This window comes from Coenobita brevimanus, chromosome 33 (assembly GCF_032717465.1).
Source record: "Coenobita brevimanus isolate Jiangsu-jjx chromosome 33, ASM3271746v2, whole genome shotgun sequence".
NCBI classification, from domain to species: domain Eukaryota; kingdom Metazoa; phylum Arthropoda; class Malacostraca; order Decapoda; family Coenobitidae; genus Coenobita; species Coenobita brevimanus.
In genome coordinates this window covers 43466891-43487400 of record NC_136986.1, presented here as the reverse complement: position 1 = coordinate 43487400, position 20510 = coordinate 43466891, and the positions used below count along the sequence as shown (strand labels likewise).

At 56.3% G+C, this 20510-nt stretch overlaps 1 protein-coding gene across 1 annotated transcript in view; it reads right to left on the bottom strand.

The window, feature by feature from the left end:
- Ddr (discoidin domain-containing receptor 2) overlaps positions 1–20510 on the bottom strand; it is a 199765-nt gene that overhangs the window by 22513 nt on the left and 156742 nt on the right. Inside the window, exon 18 of the mRNA XM_080269408.1 lies at positions 19140–19289. Coding sequence (XP_080125534.1) covers positions 19140–19289 — 150 coding nt within the window. The remainder of the gene's footprint in view (positions 1–19139; positions 19290–20510) is intronic.

Genomic DNA, 20510 nt, shown 5'->3' with positions numbered 1-20510 from the left:
TAGGAAGCACGTATGGACTGGTTATATGGTTACCACCCAGTGTTGTAAATGGTTTCTTGGCTTACAGGAAACCATTTGGCTTGTCACTCAATGTAAAGCCAATTTGTTTTTCTTCATGTGTCCTTTTGATTTTCCATTTTTGTTTATTTTCTTCACTTTTATTTATTCTTATGCACATTCCTTCAACCAAATATATGTTTCATGAATTTATATCATATTGCATTCAATACTTCCTGTGAAATGTTGGTAAAAATTAAGTTTGGGAAAATTTCTCCGGTTCTCCATTTTCTCCCATACGCGAGTGCTATTTTCAGTATAGATGCTTCACTGTGCGGTTAGTATTTGACATAGGGAAATGAAATATATATTTTCTGTTATGTAAAATCAACCTCTTCAAATAACAAAGTAAAAAATTTAGCTTCGTTAAAGTTGAAAAATCAACCCCTGATTGAGGTCTTGGGGACAGACAGGGTCAAGGAATTGTGTACCTTAGGGGATAATTACTTTTTTGAATTATTTTGCAAGGTTTATATAATTGGAAATGCTCAAATATTAAACTTAAATAGTATTGGCGCAGGGATAAAATTAAGATCATCCTCACAAGGCTTGCGGGGTGGGGGGAGATGCAGTACGGTAGGGGATCGCAATGTTCAAGTTGTGGTGTAGCCGCAGTAAACAACGGATTGTTTTCCCATGAACTGGGTGCAAATGACTGGTTCTTTTTTCATTTTTTAATTATTATTATTTTTCTTTAACCCAATAACTGCGGCTGTATCGTGATGATATCCGAGTCCAAATGGCTCTGACTGTAGCTGTATCATATATGATTTCCTATTTTCAAAAATTCTGTCATCAGAAATGGCACGAAATAAATCAGCTAGCAGATCATGGCACCCTATAGAATAATGCCATTCATAGATTATGTATTTTTACCAGGAGCAGAGCTCAACTTAATTACCTACAAAATTACGAAGGTAATGGTACGAAATCTTCTCCATGCCGCCACTGGCAGTAGCCCAAGCAAATATTGGATAAAATCTCTGGATGGGTGTAGTGATGATAGTGAAACGTTGTTAGATGATAACGGTGATGGTTCAGATGCTGATTTACACCTTATCTGTTCGCAAGATTGACACTGACGAAACAGTGCAACCACATCATTTGCCTGGCATCACCGCACAGACCTGTTTCAAAGGTAGATTTTTTGTTTGCTATATTGTGTTATGTACCATTGAACTCAGGATTTTTTTCTCTATCTTTCTTTTGACAATATATTTTTTCTAATATTGCTTTCTAAATATATGAAAACTGCCGCACACAGGATGTACATGTAAACAAACACTGATGCAGTGAATGGGTTAATGCACCCTACTGCCAAGACCCTAGCAGCCTACTCTGTAGGCCAGACCTCAACCTCAGCAACTCAGCCCATCCCACAGCTCCAGCAGTAGCCCAGCCCATCCTGCAGCAGCAGCAGCAGCAGCAGCAGCCCATCCCACTCCACAGCCAAGGGTCCTAACCCCAGCAGCCCAGCCTGCATTCCCAGCTCCAAGTGAGGTTGCAAAAGCTCAGACCAGTCTGCAGCCCAGCTCAGCCCGAAACACAGGACCCCAGTCCCAGCAGGGGTGGAAGAAGCCCCGGGTTCTGGCCCCAACAGGGACAGTAGCAGCCCAGTACCCCGTCTCCAACAGGGGTGGCAGCAGCCCAACCTAATCTGCAGCCCAGGCCCCTGGCCCCAACAGCCCAGCCCTCAGCTCAAGCTGCAGCAGACACCCAGCCCTCCTAACCCCAGCAGGAGCAGCAGCAGTCCAACCCAGCCCGCAGTCCAGGCCTGCGTCCCCAGCAGGGGTGGCAGCAGCAGTTCAGCCCAGGCTGCAAATCAGGCTTCCAGCCCCAGCAGGGGCGGCAGCAGCCAGGCTCCCAGCCCAGGGCAGAGGCGGCCCAACCCAGCCCAAGTAGGGGCAGCAGCAGCCCAGCTTGCAGGCCAGGTTCCAGGTCCCAGCAGGGGCAACCCAGCTTGCAGGCCAGGTTCCAGGTCCCAGCAGGGGCAACCCAGCTGGCAGCCCAGTTCAGGCCAGGCCCCCAGCCCCAGCAGGGGCAGCAGCAGCCCAGGTCCCCTGTCCCAGCAGGGGAATCCCAGCAAACAGCCCAGGCCCCCAGCTAGGGTTTCCTTCCCGGGATCCCAGCTGTAAATGGTAATGTTTTTTTTTCCCGGGACTTAGGTTCAAATCCCGGGATTTTAGTTGTAATCATATGTCTCACTCACAGATAAACTCCAGCCAGCTATAGAACAGGTTCAGAGTAAGAATAGAATAGTGAATGAATGCAAGCATGTTCAGAAAGAGTTTGATGTGTTTGAGGCAACAGGAGAGAGAACACATAATCTAGAGAAACTACCAGGCCCTCATCACAATACCACCAACTTCAGTTGAAGCTGAAAAGGCATTTTCAGCTGCTGGTCTATTGATAACAAAACTCAGAACAAGGCTCACTGACCGCAGTATTGACTGTTAGTGCTTTCTGAAGAGTTATTTCAAGAACAATTGTTAGTATGTGCATGATTGTGTGTTTGGTTTGTGTACATAAATTTATCTTTTTTTTTTTTTCCACAGGCCATTCAAGTGTTCTATTTACTGTAGGTTTACGTAAAGTGTGGCTTCCAAATGGCATTATATATGAAATTCTTATTTTGTGTAATAGCTCGCTTTGAATGCCATTCAATACTGCAATTATGTTCTATTGTGGCTAAAGAAGCCAGAGTTTCTTAGTGTGTTTTATGAACAACTTTTAATGTGTGTATTGTGTAATGATTACTAATGAATGATAATCCACTGTTCCTTGTGTGTAGGATGCTGGGATCTCTTCAATGTGTTAACTGATTGTATTATTTTTTACTACCATTCAAGTTTTCTTTAGGTTTTTGTGGGGTATGGCTTCGAAATAGAATGATATATAATTATTTTGCTTATAAAAGATAACTTTGAATGCCTTTACACAATTATGTTTGTTTCTTTCATGGATATTACAATGAGACTGATTAAGATTTGTACTTATACCTGCACCAGTTTCCGATACAATAAAAAGAACTGTTCCCCAAGTGTCATATTATTTATGGAATTAATTACTTATCAAATAATCTACAGATACTACACTAGAGAAGTTTGTAGCATTAGCAACTGACATCACTTGTACAAATATTACCTGATCCGGGAAATCCCGGGATCTACCCAGATTTTCCCCGGAATCCCGGGATGCTAAGAAATGTACAGAACAGGAAACCCTACCCCAAGCCCCAGCCCAGCCCAGGCCCCCAGCCCCAGCAGGGGGAGCTCAGCCAGCAGCCCAGGCCCCCAGCCCCAACAGGAGCAGCAGCAGCCCAGGCCCCCAGCCTCAGCAGGGGCAGTGCAGCCCAAGCCCTGTGCAGGGGCGGCCCAACCCAGCCCAGGCCCCTAGCCCCAGCAGTGGCAGCCCAGACCAGCCCAGCCTAGCCTGCAGACCAGGTTCCCAGCCCCAGCAGAGGCAGCAGCAGCCCAGCCCACAGCCCAGGTTCCCAGCCCCAGCAGGAGAGGCAGCAGCCCAGCCCAGCCCACAGACCAGGCCCCCGGCTCCAGCAGGTGTAGCAGCAGCTTAGCCAAGCCAGCAACCCAGGACCCCAAAGAGACTGGTTTGCAGGCTTGGCTGAGCTACTACTGCCCCTGCTGGGGCAGGAAGCCTGGTCTGTGGGCTGGGCTGCTGCTGCCCCTGCTGGGGCTGTGGGCTAGGCTGGGCTGCCCCTGCTGGGGCTGTGGGCTAGGCTGGGCTGCCCCTGCTGGGGCTGTGGGCTAGGCTGGGCTGCCCCTGCTGGGGCTGTGGGCTAGGCTGGGCTGCCCCTGTTGGGGCTAGGGGCCAGGGCTGGGCTGCCCCTGGTGAGACTGGGAGCCTGGGCTGGGCTGCCCCTGGTGAGACTGGGAGCCTGGGCTGTGGGCTGGGAAGGGCTGCGTTGCCCCTGCTGGCCGGCAGGCTGGGCTGCTACCGCCCCTGACAGGGCCAGGAACCTGGGCTGCTACCGCCCCTGACAGGGCCAGGAACCTGGGCGGGGTTGGGCTGCAGGCAGGGCTGGGGCCTGGGCTGCCCCTGCTGGGGCTGGGGATCTGGGCTGCTCCTGCTGGGGTCAAGGCTGGGTTGGGCTGCACCTGCTGGGGCTGGGGACCTGGGCTACCACTGCTGGGGCCAAGGGCCTGGGGTGCCCCTGCTGGGGCTGGGGATCTGGGCTGCTCCTGCTGGGGCCAGGACTGGGTTGGGCTGCCCCTGCTGGGGCCCAGGGCCTGGGGTGCCCCTGCTGGAGTTGCGGACCTGGGCTGCTCCTGCTGGGGCCAGGGCTGGGTTGGGCCGCCCCTGCTGGGGCTGGGGATCTGGGCTGCCCCTGCCGGGGCCAGGGCTGGGGATCTGGGCTGCCCCTGCCGGGGCCGGGGGCCTGGCCTGGGCTGCCCCTGCCGGGGCCGGGGGCCTGGCCTGAGCTGCCCCTACTGGGGCCGGGGGCCTGGCCTGGGCTGCCCCTGCTGGGGCCGGGGATCTGGGCTGCTCCTGCTGGGGCCGGGGATCTGGGCTGCTCCTGCTGGGGCCGGGGGCCTGGGGTGCCCCTGCTGGGGCCGGGGGCCTGGGGTGCCCCTGCTGGGACCGGGGGCCTGGGGTGCCCCTGCTGGGGCCGGGGGCCTGGGGTGCCCCTGCTGGGGCCGGGGGCCTGGGGTGCCCCTGCTGGGGCCGGGGGCCTGGGGTGCCCCTGCTGGGGCCGGGGGCCTGGGGTGCCCCTGCTGGGGCCGGGGGCCTGGGGTGCCCCTGCTGGGGCCGGGGCTCTGGGGTGCCCCTGCTGGGGCCGGGGGCCTGGGGTGCCCCTGCTGGGGCCGGGGGCCTGGGGTGCCCCTGCTGGGGCCGGGGGCCTGGGGTGCCCCTGCTGGGGCCGGGGGCCTGGGGTGCCCCTGCTGGGGCCGGGGGCCTGGGGTGCCCCTGCTGGGGCCGGGGGCCTGGGGTGCCCCTGCTGGGGCCGGGGGCCTGGGGTGCCCCTGCTGGGGCCGGGGGCCTGGGGTGCCCCTGCTGGGGCCGGGGGCCTGGGGTGCCCCTGCTGGGGCCGGGGGCCTGGCCTGGGCTGCCCCTGCTGGGGCTGGGGATCTGGGCTGCTCCTGCTGGGGCCAAGGCTGGGTTGGGCTGCCCCTGCTGGGGCTGGGGATCTGGGCTGCTGCTGCTGGGGCCAGGGCTGGGTTGGGCTGCCCCTGCTGGGGCCGGGGGCCTGGGGTGCCCCTGATGGGGCCGGGGGCCTGGGGTGCCCCTGATGGGGCCGGGGGCCTGGCCTGGGCTGCCCCTGATGGGGCTGGGGATCTGGGCTGCTCCTGCTGGGGCTGGAGATCTGGGCTGCTCCTGCTGGGGCCAGGGCTGGGGATCTGGACTGCTCCTGCTGGGGCCGGGGACCTGGGGTGCCCCTGCTGGGGCCTGGGGCGCCCCTGCTAGGGCCGGGGGCCTGGGGTGCCCCTGCTGGGGCCAGGGCTGGGTTGGGCTGCCCCTGCTGGGGCCAGGGCTGGGTTGGGCTGCCCCTGCTGGGGCCAGGGCTGGGTTGGGCTGCCCCTGCTGGGGCCAGGGCTGGGTTGGGCTGCCACTGCTGGTGCCGGGGGCCTGGGCTGCCCCTGCTGGTGCCGGGGGCCTGGGCTGCCCCTGCTGGTGCCGGGGGCCTGGGCTGCCCCTGCTGGGGCCGGGGGCCTGGGCTGCCCCTGCTGGGGCCGGGGGCCTGGGCTGCCACTGCTGGGGCCGGGGGCCTGGGCTGCCACTGCTGGGGCCGGGGGCCTGGGCTGCCACTGCTGGGGCCGGGGGCCTGGGCTGCCACTGCTGGAGCCGGGGGCCTGGGCTGCCACTGCTGGAGCCGGAGGCCTGGGCTGCCACTGCTGGGGCCGGGGGCCTGGGCTGCCACTGCTGGGGCCGGGGGCCTGGGCTGCCACTGCTGGGGCCGGGGGCCTGGGCTGCCACTGCTGGGGCCGGGGGCCTGGGCTGCCACTGCTGGGGCCGGGGGCCTGGGCGGGCTGGGTTGGGCTGCTCCTGCTGGGGCCAGGGCTGGGTTGGGCTGCCCCTGCTGGGGCCGGGGGCCTGGGCTGCGGGCTGCTGCCACTGCTGGGGCTGGGGGCCTGGGCTGCCCCTGCTGGGACCAGGAACCTGGGCTGGGGCCTGTGCTGCCCCTGCTGGGGCTGGGGGCCTGGGCTGTCCCTGCTGGGACCAGGAACCTGGGCTGGGGCCTGTGCTGCCCCTGCTGGGGCTGGGGCCCGTGCTGCCCCTGCTGGGGCCGGGGGCCCGTGCTGCCCCTGCTGGGGCCGGGGGCCCGTGCTGCCCCTCCTGGGGCCGGGGGCCTGGGCTGCCCCTGCTGGGGCCGGGGGCCTGGGCTGCCACTGCTGGGGCCGGGGGCCTGGGCTGCCACTGCTGGGGCCGGGGGCCTGGGCTGCCACTGCTGGGGCCGGGGGCCTGGGCTGCCACTGCTGGGGCCGGAGGCCTGGGCTGCCACTGCTGGGGCCGGGGGCCTGGGCTGCCACTGCTGGGGCCGGGGGCCTGGGCTGCCACTGCTGGGGCCGGGGGCCTGGGCTGCCACTGCTGGGGCCGGGGGCCTGGGCTGCCACTGCTGGGGCCGGGAGCCTGGGCGGGCTGGGTTGGGCTGCTCCTGCTGGGGCCAGGGCTGGGTTGGGCTGCCCCTGCTGGGGCTGGGGGCCTGAGCTGCCACTGCTGGGGCCGGGGGCCTGGGCTGCGGGCTGCTGCCACTGCTGGGGCTGGGGGCCTGGGCTGCCCCTGCTGGGGCTGGGGGCCTGGGCTGCCCCTGCTGGGACCAGGGCCCTGGCCTGGGGCCCGTGCTGCCCCTGCTGGGGCTGGGGGCCTGGGCTGTCCCTGCTGGGACCAGGAACCTGGGCTGGGGCCCGTGCTGCCCCTGCTGGGGCCGGGGGCCCGTGCTGCCCCTGCTGGGACTGGGGGCCTGGGCTGCCCCTGCTGGGACTGGGGGCCTGGGCTGCCCCTGCTGGGGCTGGGGGCCTGGGCTGCCCCTGCTGGGGCCAGGGCTGGGTTGGGCTGCCCCTGCTGGGGCCAGGGCTGGGTTGGGCTGCCCCTGCTGGGGCCAGGGCTGGGTTGGGCTGCCCCTGCTGGGGCCAGGGCTGGGTTGGGCTGCCCTGGCTGTGGGCCGGGGTGGGTTGGGCTGCCCCTGCTGGGGCCTGGGCTGGGTTGGGCTGCCCCTGCTGGGGCCTGGGCTGGGTTGGGCTGCCCCTGCTGGGGCCAGGGCTGGGTTGGGCTGCCCCTGCTGGGGCCAGGGCTGGGTTGGGCTGCCCCTGCTGGGGCCAGGGCTGGGTTGGGCTGCCCCTGCTGGGGCCAGGGCTGGGTTGGGCTGCCCCTGCTGGGGCCAGGGCTGGGTGGGCTGCCACTGCTGGGGCCAGGGCTGGGTTGGGCTGCCCCTGCTGGGGCCAGGGCTGGGATGGGCTGCCCCTGCTGGGGCCAGGGCTGGGTTGGGCTGCCCTGCTGGGGCCAGGGCTGGGTTGGGCTGCCCCTGCTGGGGCCAGGGCTGGGTTGGGCTGCCCTGCTGGGGCCAGGGCTGGGTTGGGCTGCCCTGCTGGGGCCCGGGGGGGGTGGGCCGCCCCCTGCTGGGGCCGGGGGTGGGTTGGGCTGCCCCTGCTGGGGCCAGGGCTGGGTTGGGCTGCCCCTGCTGGGGCCAGGGCTGGGTTGGGCTGCCCCTGCTGGGGCCAGGGCTGGGTTGGGCTGCCCCTGCTGGGGCCAGGGCTGGGTTGGGCTGCCCCTGCTGGGGCCAGGGCTGGGTTGGGCTGCCCCTGCTGGGGCCAGGGCTGGGTTGGGCTGCCCCTGCTGGGGCCAGGGCTGGGTTGGGCTGCCCCTGCTGGGGCCAGGGCTGGGTTGGGCTGCCCCTGCTGAGGCTGGGGGCCTGAGCTGTCCCTGCTGGGACCAGGAACCTGGGCAGGGGCCTGTGCTGCCCCTGCTGGGGCCGGGGGCCCGTGCTGCCCCTGCTGGGGCCAGGGCTGGGTTGGGCTGCCCCTGCTGGGGCCAGGGCTGGGTTGGGCTGCCCCTGCTGGGGCCAGGGCTGGGTTGGGCTGCCCCTGCTGGGGCCAGGGCTGGGGTGGGCTGCCCCTGCTGGGGCCAGGGCTGGGGTGGGCTGCCGCTGCTGGGGCCAGGGCTGGGTTGGGCTGCCCCTGCTGGGGCCAGGGCTGGGTTGGGCTGCCCCTGCTGGGGCCAGGGCTGGGTTGGGCTGCCCCTGCTGGGGCCAGGGCTGGGTTGGGCTGCCCCTGCTGGGGCCAGGGCTGGGTTGGGCTGCCCCTGCTGGGGCCAGGGCTGGGTTGGGCTGCCCCTGCTGGGGCCAGGGCTGGGTTGGGCTGCCCCTGCTGGGGCCAGGGCTGGGTTGGGCTGCCCCTGCTGGGGCCAGGGCTGGGTTGGGCTGCCCCTGCTGGGGCCAGGGCTGGGTTGGGCTGCCCCTGCTGGGGCCAGGGCTGGGTTGGGCTGCCCCTGCTGGGGCCAGGGCTGGGTTGGGCTGCCCCTGCTGGGGCCAGGGCTGGGTTGGGCTGCCCCTGCTGGGGCCAGGGCTGGGTTGGGCTGCCCCTGCTGGGGCCAGGGCTGGGTTGGGCTGCCCCTGCTGGGGCTGGGGGCCTGGGCTGTCCCTGCTGGGACCAGGAACCTGGGCTGGGGCCCGTGCTGCCCCTGCTGGGGCCGGGGGCCCGTGCTGCCCCTGCTGGGGCCGGGGGCCCGTGCTGCCCCTGCTGGGGCCGGGGGCCCGTGCTGCCCCTGCTGGGGCCGGGGGCCCGGGCTGCCCCTGCTGGGGCCGGGGGCCTGGGCTGCCCCTGCTGGGGCCGGGGGCCTGGGCTGCCCCTGCTGGGGCCGGGGGCCTGGGCTGCCCCTGCTGGGGCTGGGGGCCTGGGCTGCCCCTGCTGGGGCTGGGCTGCCCCTGCTGGGGCTGGGGGCCTGGGCTGCCCCTGCTGGGGCTGGGGGGCCTGGGCTGCCAGCAGGGCTGCCCCTGCTGGGGCCAGGAACCTGGGCTGCTAGCAGGGCTGCCCCTGCTGGGGCTGGGGGCCTAGGCTGCCGCTGCTGGGGCAAGGAACCTAGCAGGGCTGGGCTGGGGCTGGGGGCCTGGGCTGCTCCTGCTGGGCCCAGGGCTGGGCTTGGCTGCCTCTGCTTGGGTTGGGGGCCTGGACTGCCCCTGCTGGGGCTGGGGGCTTGGGCTGCCCCTCCTGGGGCTGGGGGCCTGGGCTGCCCCTGCTGGGGCCGGGAGCCTGGGCTGTCCCTGCTGGGGCCGGGAGCCTTGGCTGCCACTACTAGGGCTGGGCACCTGGGCTGCCCTGCTGAGGCCAGGGGGCCTGGGCTGCTCCTGCTGGGGCCAGGGGGCCTGGGTTGCCCCTGCTGGGGCCAGGGGGCCTGGGTTGCCCCTGCTGGGGCCAGGGGGCCTGGGTTGCCCCTGCTGGGGCCAGGGGGCCTGGGTTGCCCCTGCTGGGGCAAGGATCCTGGGCTGCAGACAGGGCTGCCCCTGCTGGGGCTGGGGGGCCTGGGCTGGGCTGCCACTGCTAGGGTTGGAGACCTGGGCTGCAGGCTGGGGGCCTGGCCCCTGCTGGGGGAGGGGACCTGGGCTGCGGGCTGGGGGTCTGGCCCCTGCTGGGGGAGGGGACCTGGGATACCCATGCATGGGATGGGGGCCTGGGTTGGGCTGGGCTGCCCCTGCTGGGGCCAGAAACCTGGACCATGGGCAGCCCCTACCAGGGCCAGGGGCCTGGGCTGCTGCCGCTCCCACTGAGGCCAGGAACCTGGGTTGTGGGTTGGGATGCTGCCACCCCTGCTGGGGCCAGGAACCTGGGCTGCTGCCAACCATGCAGGGGACAGGAACCTGTGCTTGTCTAGGCTGGACTACTGCCACAGGGGGCCTGGGCTGTGGGCTGTTGGCTGCTGCCACAGAGGGCCTGGGTTGAGAACTGGTCTGGCTGCTGCCACCCCTGCTGGGGCTTGGGGCCTGGGCTGTAGGCTGGGCTGCTGCCGCCCCTGCTGGGGCTGGGAAACTGGGATGTATGCATGGGGCGATTACAGTGGTATTGTAATCAATTACGATTACTTTGCAAACTTCAGATTACGATTACGATTACAGTGAAAGTAAAAGTATTCGATTACGATTACATAAAAAGTAACATGATTACATGTACTGTTATGAACTATATAAGCAAGTTTCTTTTCTACTTGAAACTTAGTTTTTAAAAGCAAAACCATCATTCACTAATATAAAATTAATATTTTCAGGGGATATACATCTTATATGCAAATCATTTAAATAAGAACTGCCTGCATAAGGAAGAACATACGGTTAAGCTCTGCAGAACCTACGGTGACTGTTACTCTCGATAAATATATACTGTACAGTGCTATGTCCAGGAAGTTGTTCCTTTATTTTTTTGCCAATTTGCAATACAAATGTGTTCTAATAATTCAAGCACCGAGACTTTTCTTCACTTTGTCCTTGACCCTTTCATTCTATTAGCTTTTCTAACAACTGAGATCTTCCGAGATGATATTATTAAAGCATAGCCGGGATATTATATGGGAGCTTGTAAGTGATAACCTACAATTCACTCATTTTCATATTACTAATGGACTCATGATGTATATTTGACTGAGACTGAACTACAGCATTTTATTCTTAATGAGTATTTGTGGAAGAATAAATTATCTAGGGCCTCGTAATCGTCAAAGTAACCTCGATTACAACTACTTTGAAAAAAATGCCTAAGTAACCGATTACGATTACACAAAAGTCTGTAATCGATTACAATTAACCCATGTCTTCTGGGTTGCTGCTGCCCCAGCTGGGACTGGGGGGCTGGGCTGCTGCCGCCCCTACTGGGGCCAGGAACCTGGGCTGCTGCCACCCCAGCTGGTGTCGGGAACCTGGGCTGCTGCTGCCCCTGCTGGGACTAGGAGCCTGGGCTGGGCTGCTGCAGCCCCTGTTGGGGCCGGAGCCTGAGCTGCAGGCTTGGCTAGGCCGCTACCACCATTGCTGAGACTGGGCTACTACTGCCCCTGCTGGAGCTAGGGAGCTTGGGCTGGGCTCCCCTGCTGGGGCCAGGAGCCTGGGCTAGGCTGCCCCTGCTCGAGCCAGGAGCCCGGGCTGGGCTGCTGCCACCCCTGCTGGGGCTGGGAACCTGGGCCAGTACTAATAAAACAACAAAACTGCGTCATAAGGCAAAAGTCTGTCATAAATTCATAGGAGCGAGTCATAAGTCCTTATGTTCGACCTAAACTGAGTCATAGCTTAAGACACCTCTTGCATTGGTATAGCGGTCAGGACACGGCTTATGACTTGATCATAACAGTAAACATGGCTGCTGCACCACAAGAACAATAAATTCGTCACTGTCGACCAAGACCTTCTCGTGACAGAAAAGATGTGTTTAATGAGCTAAGTGATGCAGAACAGGTAAAAAGATACCACTTGGACCATGCAGGCATAATTTTCGTGACAGATTTGGTGCGGAGGACCCTAACAAGACCAACGGCAAGAACAAGGCTCTCATGCCAGAAATGAAAGTTATTTTAATGTTGCGTTACCTTGCAACTGGAAAAATGCAACTCTGTAGTTGTGACGACCACTTGTGCATTTCGCTATTGTACTGTTGGAGTTCTCTATGCTGCTGGTGGCGGTGGTGGTGTTTGTATACAGCATGGTGCGGTGAGGCAACATGTCCTTGTCCACAGTGAAACAAACCAGTAAATAAATAATTCTTAAACCTGACATTAACCCACCCCGTCCTGACTGATTTTCCACCACTGACTCCCCCTAGTCCTGACCAATTTTGGAAAAAATATTTTTTGGCTCAAACCTCTGCTTTTGGTGAGAAACACCGAAAATTCATAGAGAAATAGCTCACCTGAGGTTTAAAACACTCGATACAGGCAGAAGTACTCCTTACCTTACTGAGTTTTCTATCAGGCTGGCTCCAAAGAAAACGAGTTCTATGGGAGGGTAACTATTCCACACCACTCATAAACAGTATTTATTTATTTACTTAGTACGAGAATATATTGGTTTTCACAAAGTCATACAGGCAATATAAGCATTGTTTCACTCACCAAACACATCAACATACCTGACCTTTTTCGGCGACATTACCTGATCATCATTTCCAACTGTTTCTTCCTCTAATGCTACATAGACTTTGTCCTCCACATTGTCATCGATTGGGGAATCACTCTGGCCCTGAATTTCATACCGTGGAACGACATGTCTTTACTGGCCAGGTCACTGGTAACAGGTGAATTGCTGAGACAATGGTGTGCAGGGGGGGGGGGGTCACGCAGGGTAATGTATTATCCCTGTCTGGCATCTTGTAGATGAAGGTGCCCCGTGTATACGTACCAAAAATCACGTGCAAAAATTGAAAATTGTGCAAATTAGGGACCTTGCAATTGATGCGCATTTATATGTCAACGGGACTGACAGTGAAAAAACGTGTGGACATATATATACGTCTACAGGACGCGGCGGGTTAATCAGTTGACTTTTCGCTCATAACATTTAAGAAAAATATCGTATTAATTTCAGATTATTACGCCTTTGCTGTTTTTTTGTATTTTTCTTCAATTTTCAAAACTTGCAAGTGCAACATATAGCAAATGCTGTCTCAGATGCTTATGATTTCGACCTAACAAAGTCTCGATTTTATGATGAACTACTCCTTAAGTCTCACCTTTCACCTAACTATGATGTAGGTTTTATAAGCACGGCCCCTAGGCTGCAGGTTGGGCTGGGCTGGGCTGCTCGTGCCGGGGTTGGGGGCCTGGGCTGCTGCTCCCTATGCAGGGGCCAGGAACCTGGGCTTGGCTGGGCTGGACTGCTACCAAAAGGGGCCTGGGCTGCTGCTAGCCTTGCTGCCGCAGGAGACCTGGGTTGAGGACTAGCCAGGCTGCTGCTGCCCCTACTGATGCCGGGAACCTGGGTTGGGCTGCTACTGTCCCTCCTGAGGCTGGGTACCTGAGCTGCAGGCTGAGTGGTTGCCACCTCTGCTGGGGCCAAGGGCCTGGGCTGCTACTGCTCCTGCTGCAACCAGGAACCTGGGCTGCTGCCACTCCTGCTGGGGATAGGGACCTGGGCTGGATAGCTGCTGCCCTTGCTGGGGCTGGTGTGGGCTGAAGCCACCCCTGCTGGGGCTGGAGACCTGAGCTGCAGGCTGGGCTAGGCTGCTGCCACCTTTGCTGAGGATGGGGACCTGGACTGGGCTGCTACTGCCCCTACTGGGGCTGGGGGTCTCCTGCTGCCCCTGGTGGAGGCAGGGGCCTGGGCTGGGCTGCTACCACCCCTGCTGGGGCTGGAGGCCTGTGCTGGGCTGCTGCTGCCCCTGATGGGACCGGGGGCCTTGGCCGCAGGCTGAGCTGGGCTGCTGCCTCCCCTGCTGGAACTGGGAGCCAGGGCTGCGGGCTAGGCTGGGCTGCCACTGCCCCTGCTGGGGCCAGGGGCATAGGCTGCCGTCACCCCTGCTGGGGCCAGAGGCATGGGGTGCTGCCACCCCTGCTGGAGCTGGGAGCCTCAGGTGCTGCTGGCCCTGCTGGGGCCAGGGGCATGGGCTGCTGCCACCCCTGCTGGGGCTGGGAGCCTGAGTTGCTGCTGCCCCTGCTGGGACCGGGAGCCTGGACTGTGGGCTGCTGCCCCTGCTTGGGCTGGAGACCTGAACTGTGGGCTGCTGCCCCTGCTTGGGCTGGGGACCTGAACTGTGGGCTGAGTGGCTGCTACCCCTAGGGAAGCCGGGAGTCTGGGCTGCAGGCTGGGCTGGGTTGTTGCCGCCCCTGCTGGGGCTGGGAGCCTGAGCTAGGCTGCTGCTGCCCCTACTGAGGCCAAAAGCCTAGGCTGCGGGCTGGGCTAGGCTGTTGCCTACCCGGCTGGACCTGGGGGCCTGGCTAAGCTGCTGTCACTCCTGCTGGGGTCAGGAGCCTGGGTTGGGCTGCTGCGTCCCCTGCTGGGGTTGGGAGCCTGGGCTGTGGGCTGGGCTGCTGCCACCCCTGCTGGAGCTGGGGGCCTGGGCTGGGCTGCTACCACCCCTGCTGGGGCAGGGGGCCTAGGCTACTGCCACCCCTGCTGGGGCTGGGAACTTGGTCAAGGCTGCTGCCGCACCTGCTGGGGCCAGGGGCCTGGGCTGCTGCCATCTCAAATGGGGGCTGCTGCTGAACCTTCTGGGGAATGGGAAACTGGCTAACCTAGGCTTCTGCTGCTGCCTGGAATGTAGGCTGGGCTGGGCTGCTGAGGGGTTCAAAGCCTGGGCTGGGCTGGTGGTGCCCCTGCTGGAGCCCGGGAGTTGGGTTGGTGCTGCCCCTGATGGGGCCGGGGGCCTAGGCTGGGACAGGCTGCTGCTGCCCCTGCTGGAGCTCTTATTTTTCTTCCAATAAAAAACCACAAGATTCATCTCATGACCCTATTTCTGCAAGACAGGGTTGTCTTTCAATGTTTTTGTGCAATTAATAGTACTTGTTGGACACGTAAACGAAATATAATGGTCACTGTTGGAAGTTTGATATGGAATATACCATATTTTCTTAATAAACACGCTTTTCTCTAACTTACATCATTATCCTATTCAACATCTAAAGGTAAAATACGTTAAAAAGCGAGAACAAATTTTGTACTCATTAGTGTACCATCAGTGTACAACACACTAGAAAAGAATACAGCAAGTGGCATATCAGTGGCCCAAAACACAGGAAATGTTTTAAGCTAAAGGAGCTGATGGGCACTCTGACTCTCTATGTCCAATAAGCACTCAAATGGGTGAGCATGATCTGGCTGCTAATGGCATAAGTGAAAAACTGGTTGACGCTTCATCTGAGAGAACCTGGTCTTGGGGGACACCAATGGCTGCTGTCTATACAGCATACCCTTCATCCCTCCTTCACCATTAGACAGAGGTAAACATATACAGTACAAAGCATTCAATAAAAAGCTTGAGTATCTATGAGCTACTACGACAACCATGACCCTAACTGGCTAAAACTAATGAAACAGAGAAGCTTGGAACAGAGTACAGCTGGCTAAGCCTATCTAAAATATCACAACAAAAATGGAAGCACAGAGTACCATTCACAGCGGTAACTGGTAGAGGCAGCAATGACCAAATAAACATGCAAACACACTCCAAAGCATTAAATCAGTAATGTAACATGGGGATAAAATGCTTAGATTACAATGGGGCACCAATTTTCGCGCCTAATTGGGTCCAAAAATAATGCGCGAAAGTGGAATTAGTGAAAGTTGGGGCATTGTCTTTAAGGCAAAAAGGCTAATTGGTTCCCGGTTATCCTAAAGTAACATCAGATTTTCATTTTCACTTGCAATACAGTACATCAAATCACTATTGTACATTGCATTGTGAGATACAAACAATAAAAACTGTTCAGTACACATTATATGAGGACAAACATACCACAAAGACCAGGTTGAGGTGTTTAATGGATGTTGGAGGTAAGTATCCGAGGCGCGTGGCGGGCTTATTTAGCCACGCCAGACGTATTGGCGCCACCTCTTGCTGCCTCGCTACCACTCTCTCTCTCTGCCTCCTCAGATGCAACTTGATGCAACACTTCCACTCTGTGCTGAGTTTCCCTTTGTGCTAGGTTCTGTTGAACAAATCCATCGAAATCTTCATCCAGGTTAAGCTCCTCTATGGCACTGTCAGTAGGGATAGCACCATGGTCAGCTGCCCCCTCGGCTTCCAATGGTACTTCCACCTCCGTTATTTCCTTAGTCTTCTCCAGGTAGCGTGTGATAAGAGCCTGCTGCCCTTCATGGATGCGTTTATTGAACACTTCACCAATCAGACTTGAACCATTGAACCGTGAGAATCCAACACAATGGAGCTAGCACACTCGTACACAATGGCGGGAATGGGTGGACAGAGTGTTGACATGACGTCATTCAAGATGGCGGTGGGTTGCGGGCGGGCGGTGCAGGAAATTCAAAGTTCAAAATATTGTTCCAAACCCAAAATTTGTGCGCGAAAATTGATTTTTTTCAAGCTAAAGTGGAAGTTAGGGAATATTTGGTGCATGCCGCGAAAGTGGATTCCGCAAATCCTGCTGCAGCGAAAGTTGGTGCCCCACTGTACAAGCAAAAGAAGCTGACTTAACGATAGCATGTTGCAACACACGGCTAGTGCACAGTACTCAGGAAATCTGGACATAGTCTGTGGCAATTTCAATGCAATTATGCTTATTCCACATGAAAACCTTGATGAGCATATACTATATATACAAACATGCGAGCAGTTAGCCAAGATGACCCCCCAAAATTGTAGCAACTTCGAGGAGGCAGAGGAAGGCAATGGCCAAGTCTGTAAAAGAGTAGTTAACTGTCCCAATAGATGCAAATCCTGGCTGGAGCAGGGAACAGTTAAAAGGATTTTAATTTCATTACCAGCTGACTTTACTGATTTATGAAACCCATCAACATGCCATAAAAATGGTCCTGCTAATACCAATAAACCAGTCTTGTATGAGACAGCCCAGGCATGTATTCAGTGTGGATGGTGGGAGTCTAAGCCAAAGTGGTGACACGTAAAGACAGCAGAGTCAGATGCATTAATAAACTGTACTGTGAAAACATAATACGCCTCCCACTAGCAGGAGGATCACTGCTGAAAAAACTACCTAAGAAACATATATTGGACACTAGCCCTGGCGAATTGTGAAGCTAATATATATATATACAGTGCTTGTCAGAAGTATCGAGCGCCTATGTCAGGGCGCGCAATACTTTTGGCGAAAAAAGAATCACCCTTTTTTGGTACTAAAATTTGAGCCAGATGTTTGGGGGCCACTAACATGACATCACGGCAGCTTGAGGCCTTACTGTGCGCCGGCTGGCTGCCGCCTCAGTTGCCTACGGGCTGCGTGAGAGAGAGGAACTCCGCTGCTCCTCCCTCTTCTTGGGCCATTTTTTACCTAGTGTCTCAGTGTTTTGGCTTTCACCACTTTGTTATGGCCCCTACCCATGAACCTTCGAGTGAAATCACATCACAGATCATTGCTCTACGAAGGAAATTAGTGATTTGGTTGGTGTGGCTTGATCGACAGTGCGGAGGTGGTGTGCCCGTTTTCGAGTGGAAAATAGTGGTGACGTTCCTACAAAGAAACCGCGGTCTGGTAGGCCCAGAAAACCTTCCCCGAGGTCTGTTAATGTGTTAAAACGTGCAGTGGAGTCTAATCCTTGTGTGAGTGCAAGAAAAATTAAGGAGAGCAACCCGGAAGTGTTTGGTGAGGTTTCAGTGCGCATGGTGTCTCGAAGAGTCCATGAACTTGGTTACACAAGTCACAGGCCTGTAAGAAACCTCTTCTTACACGTTAGCAGCGACTTCGTAGGCTTGCCTTTGCTAACAAGTACCTTAACTGGGGTGAGGACCAATGGTTGTCAGTGTTGTGGTCTGATGAGGCAACATTTAGTGTTACCTGTAATCGAGGAGCAAGCGTGTACTGGCACAAAGGTAATGACCCGCTTGACCCCTGTTACGTGGAGAGCACAGTTAAACACCCTGATTCACTTATGGTATGGGGTTATTTCTCTGGGAAGGGTTTGGGGAAGCTTGTTGTGCTTCTCAAGAACTGCAGAGTGAATCAGGACATTTACCTGCAGCTTCTTCGTGATCATTTACCCGAGTCCTTCAAGCTCACAGGTGCACGAGTGTTTCAGCAGGACGATGCACCTGCTCATAAAGCCAAATTGGTCACCAACTGGCTTCGTGACTGCGAGGTCTCCTTCATGAAAGACTGGCCAGGCATAGCCCAGACCTCAACCCGATAGAAAACCTCTGGTACCTTGTAAAGAAGAATCTCCAAGGGAAGGACGTGAGCTCTCTCCCTAAGCTGGAAGCAGCCATTCGTGAGTCCTGGGCAAAAATACCATCCCAGCACCTGAGGAACCTCGCCCTTTCACTTCCACTACGTCTCAGGTCCGTGAAGAAGTGCAAAGGATACCCTACCAAGCATTAAAGGTAAATATAATGCATTATTTACATGTTTTTTCACATTATTTACATGTTTTTTCAATGTTGAAAGGTTTGTTTCGCAGGAGGGACGAAGGGCGCTCGATACTTCTGACGAGCACTGTATGTATATGTGTATGTATATATATATATATAAAAAGGGGCGAAGGTAGAGTTTGCACTACCAAAGAAGTAGAAATCATCCAAGCTGCCCGAAAGTGCAGACATTTCACTAGGAACACTGGATGAGGTGTCTATGGCATTAACAGAATTGTACACACAATCTGACATTCTGGCTTTAGATATGTTTTTCCCAACCTCTTCTCAACACCTAGCTTCTCCCATCTGTAACATCTGTCCTACCCAACATCTAAATAGTGCAGGTTTCCTCACTGTATGAGGAAAGGGAAACAACATTCATCTCCTTGAAGATGATTCCAACCAGTTAAAGAAAACCATGCAATACATGAAATCCCAACTATGATGGGCAATTAAAGCATATAATAAAATATAAAGTACCCCCCCCCCCAAAAAAAAAAAGTGGTGAATATGCAAATATAAGGACCTTCCACATGACAAGGGCAGCATGGAAATTGCCAACCAAAATGACAGACGAGGTTCAAGACCAAATTCGTGGTTAATTTCATTTAAGCATAGGTAACAATAATAAAGGACCCCCAAAACACATCCATGAAGGTAAGGGTTCCACATTCTTTTATGCTAAACTGACATATTGGTAGTCTCCACCTCAGACTGAGCCATTTACTGATATAAATAGTGGTAATTACCAACCTTCCTCCAAGGCACCAAGATTACTGTCACCAAAGAGGAAAAATATCCTTACTAAGCAATGGAGTATGAAAATAACCTTCAGACATAGTTAAGACATAATGGAATATCAAATGACTATTGCCTCCATTAACCAAATAACCTATCTTTCAATATATTGTTAAGTGGTGCGGCACACATTATGCACCTCACCATATTTAAATTCTTGAGTCATTATCACAACTAACAGTTATAATTACTATGAAGATACTCTCCAACACTATGTAATATTATGTCTGAAAGCCTATGACAAATATAGCTATTATTCCCTTCCTTGTTTTCTAACCTCTCCCACAGCCCTGTTTCCCCTACTGCACAACTTACCTTCCTGGCCTCATTATGGTAGATAAGGGAGACGTTCTCAATGACTTGTTCATCAGTAAGGTCCTCGTATGGTTGCTCTCGGGCCATGGTCAGTATTTCCCACAGCGTGACCGCAAACGACCACACGTCACTTTTTGTTGTGAACTTCCCCTGAGAAAATGATTCATAATTATTGAGCACTGCTGTCTTAATTGGTCCATCATCATTATCCTGACCTCTTCTTCACACTCAATTATGGAGTGAGGTAAGGTCCAAGAAAAAAGAACACTTAAGCAATGTACTGTATACAAAACTAACTTCAATCATACTGCATGTAATCCCAAATCAATGTAATATACAACAAATAGTTTATAAATTATTACCATCTTAGTGTATACTTCCTTCTAGACAACATTCCAAAAACCTTTGATTATCTTTTGCCAGTATCAGTGTTATAATAAAACTGAATACACTCAACCCCCTGCTATCATGCCTAATTGGTTACAGGAAACGCGCGTGATAGCTGAATACGCGATAGCTGCACTGAACAATCAATGGGAAAATTTCTAATTGTTTTTTCGGTGACCCATTTCTCTAACTTTTAACCACTTTATGCCTATGATTTCCTGCCAATCTCTCCTCTAACATGAAATAAAGCTTTATTATATTAATAATAACAGTATAATGAATAAATAAACAACATAAAAGGCCATCAAACTTTTATAAGGATTACGGCTTGGGTGGTTTGATGGGTTCCGAGGCTTGGGAGTGGCTTAGTTGCCGCCAGATCTCTTTGGCTGTCTCCATTTCTTTAGTGTCCACAGCTAAAGGGGGTATCACATGGCACCTTATATCAGGAATGGCTGAGGAACATTTAAGTGGAACAAAACTTGGACGCTATCACACATGTTCCTCACACTGTCGTCAGAGCCCCATCCAGTTGTAAACACATGATTACTTTATCGACATCACAGTTTTTTCGGCATAAGAAATATTAACTCTTTAAAAGGGTTTCAAAACGATTGATATTTATTCTAAAATACAATATTAATATGTATTCAGTGTTAGGCTAAATTTCAATGCTGTAGTACGATATAGTCTTTTGAGCCGAATGGGTTTTGGTCACTGTTTTGCCCGTCGTGTCCTTGGCAGGAATCCGTTCAGATGCATTCCAAATGCCCGTGCTATAATAGGGAATTTTGCCACATTACTGTTCTGATTAACCATCGTATCCTCTGCAAACCTCGTATGAAGTGCCGTGTGAATAATTTTCACTTAGCCTGTCTTCAAACTCGACGCGTGATAGTGGTCTTGGGGTGCGTGATAGCATGTATGGTTGTGCATTTGATGTGTGCGTGACAGCTGAACGCGCGATAGCAGGGGGTTGAGTGT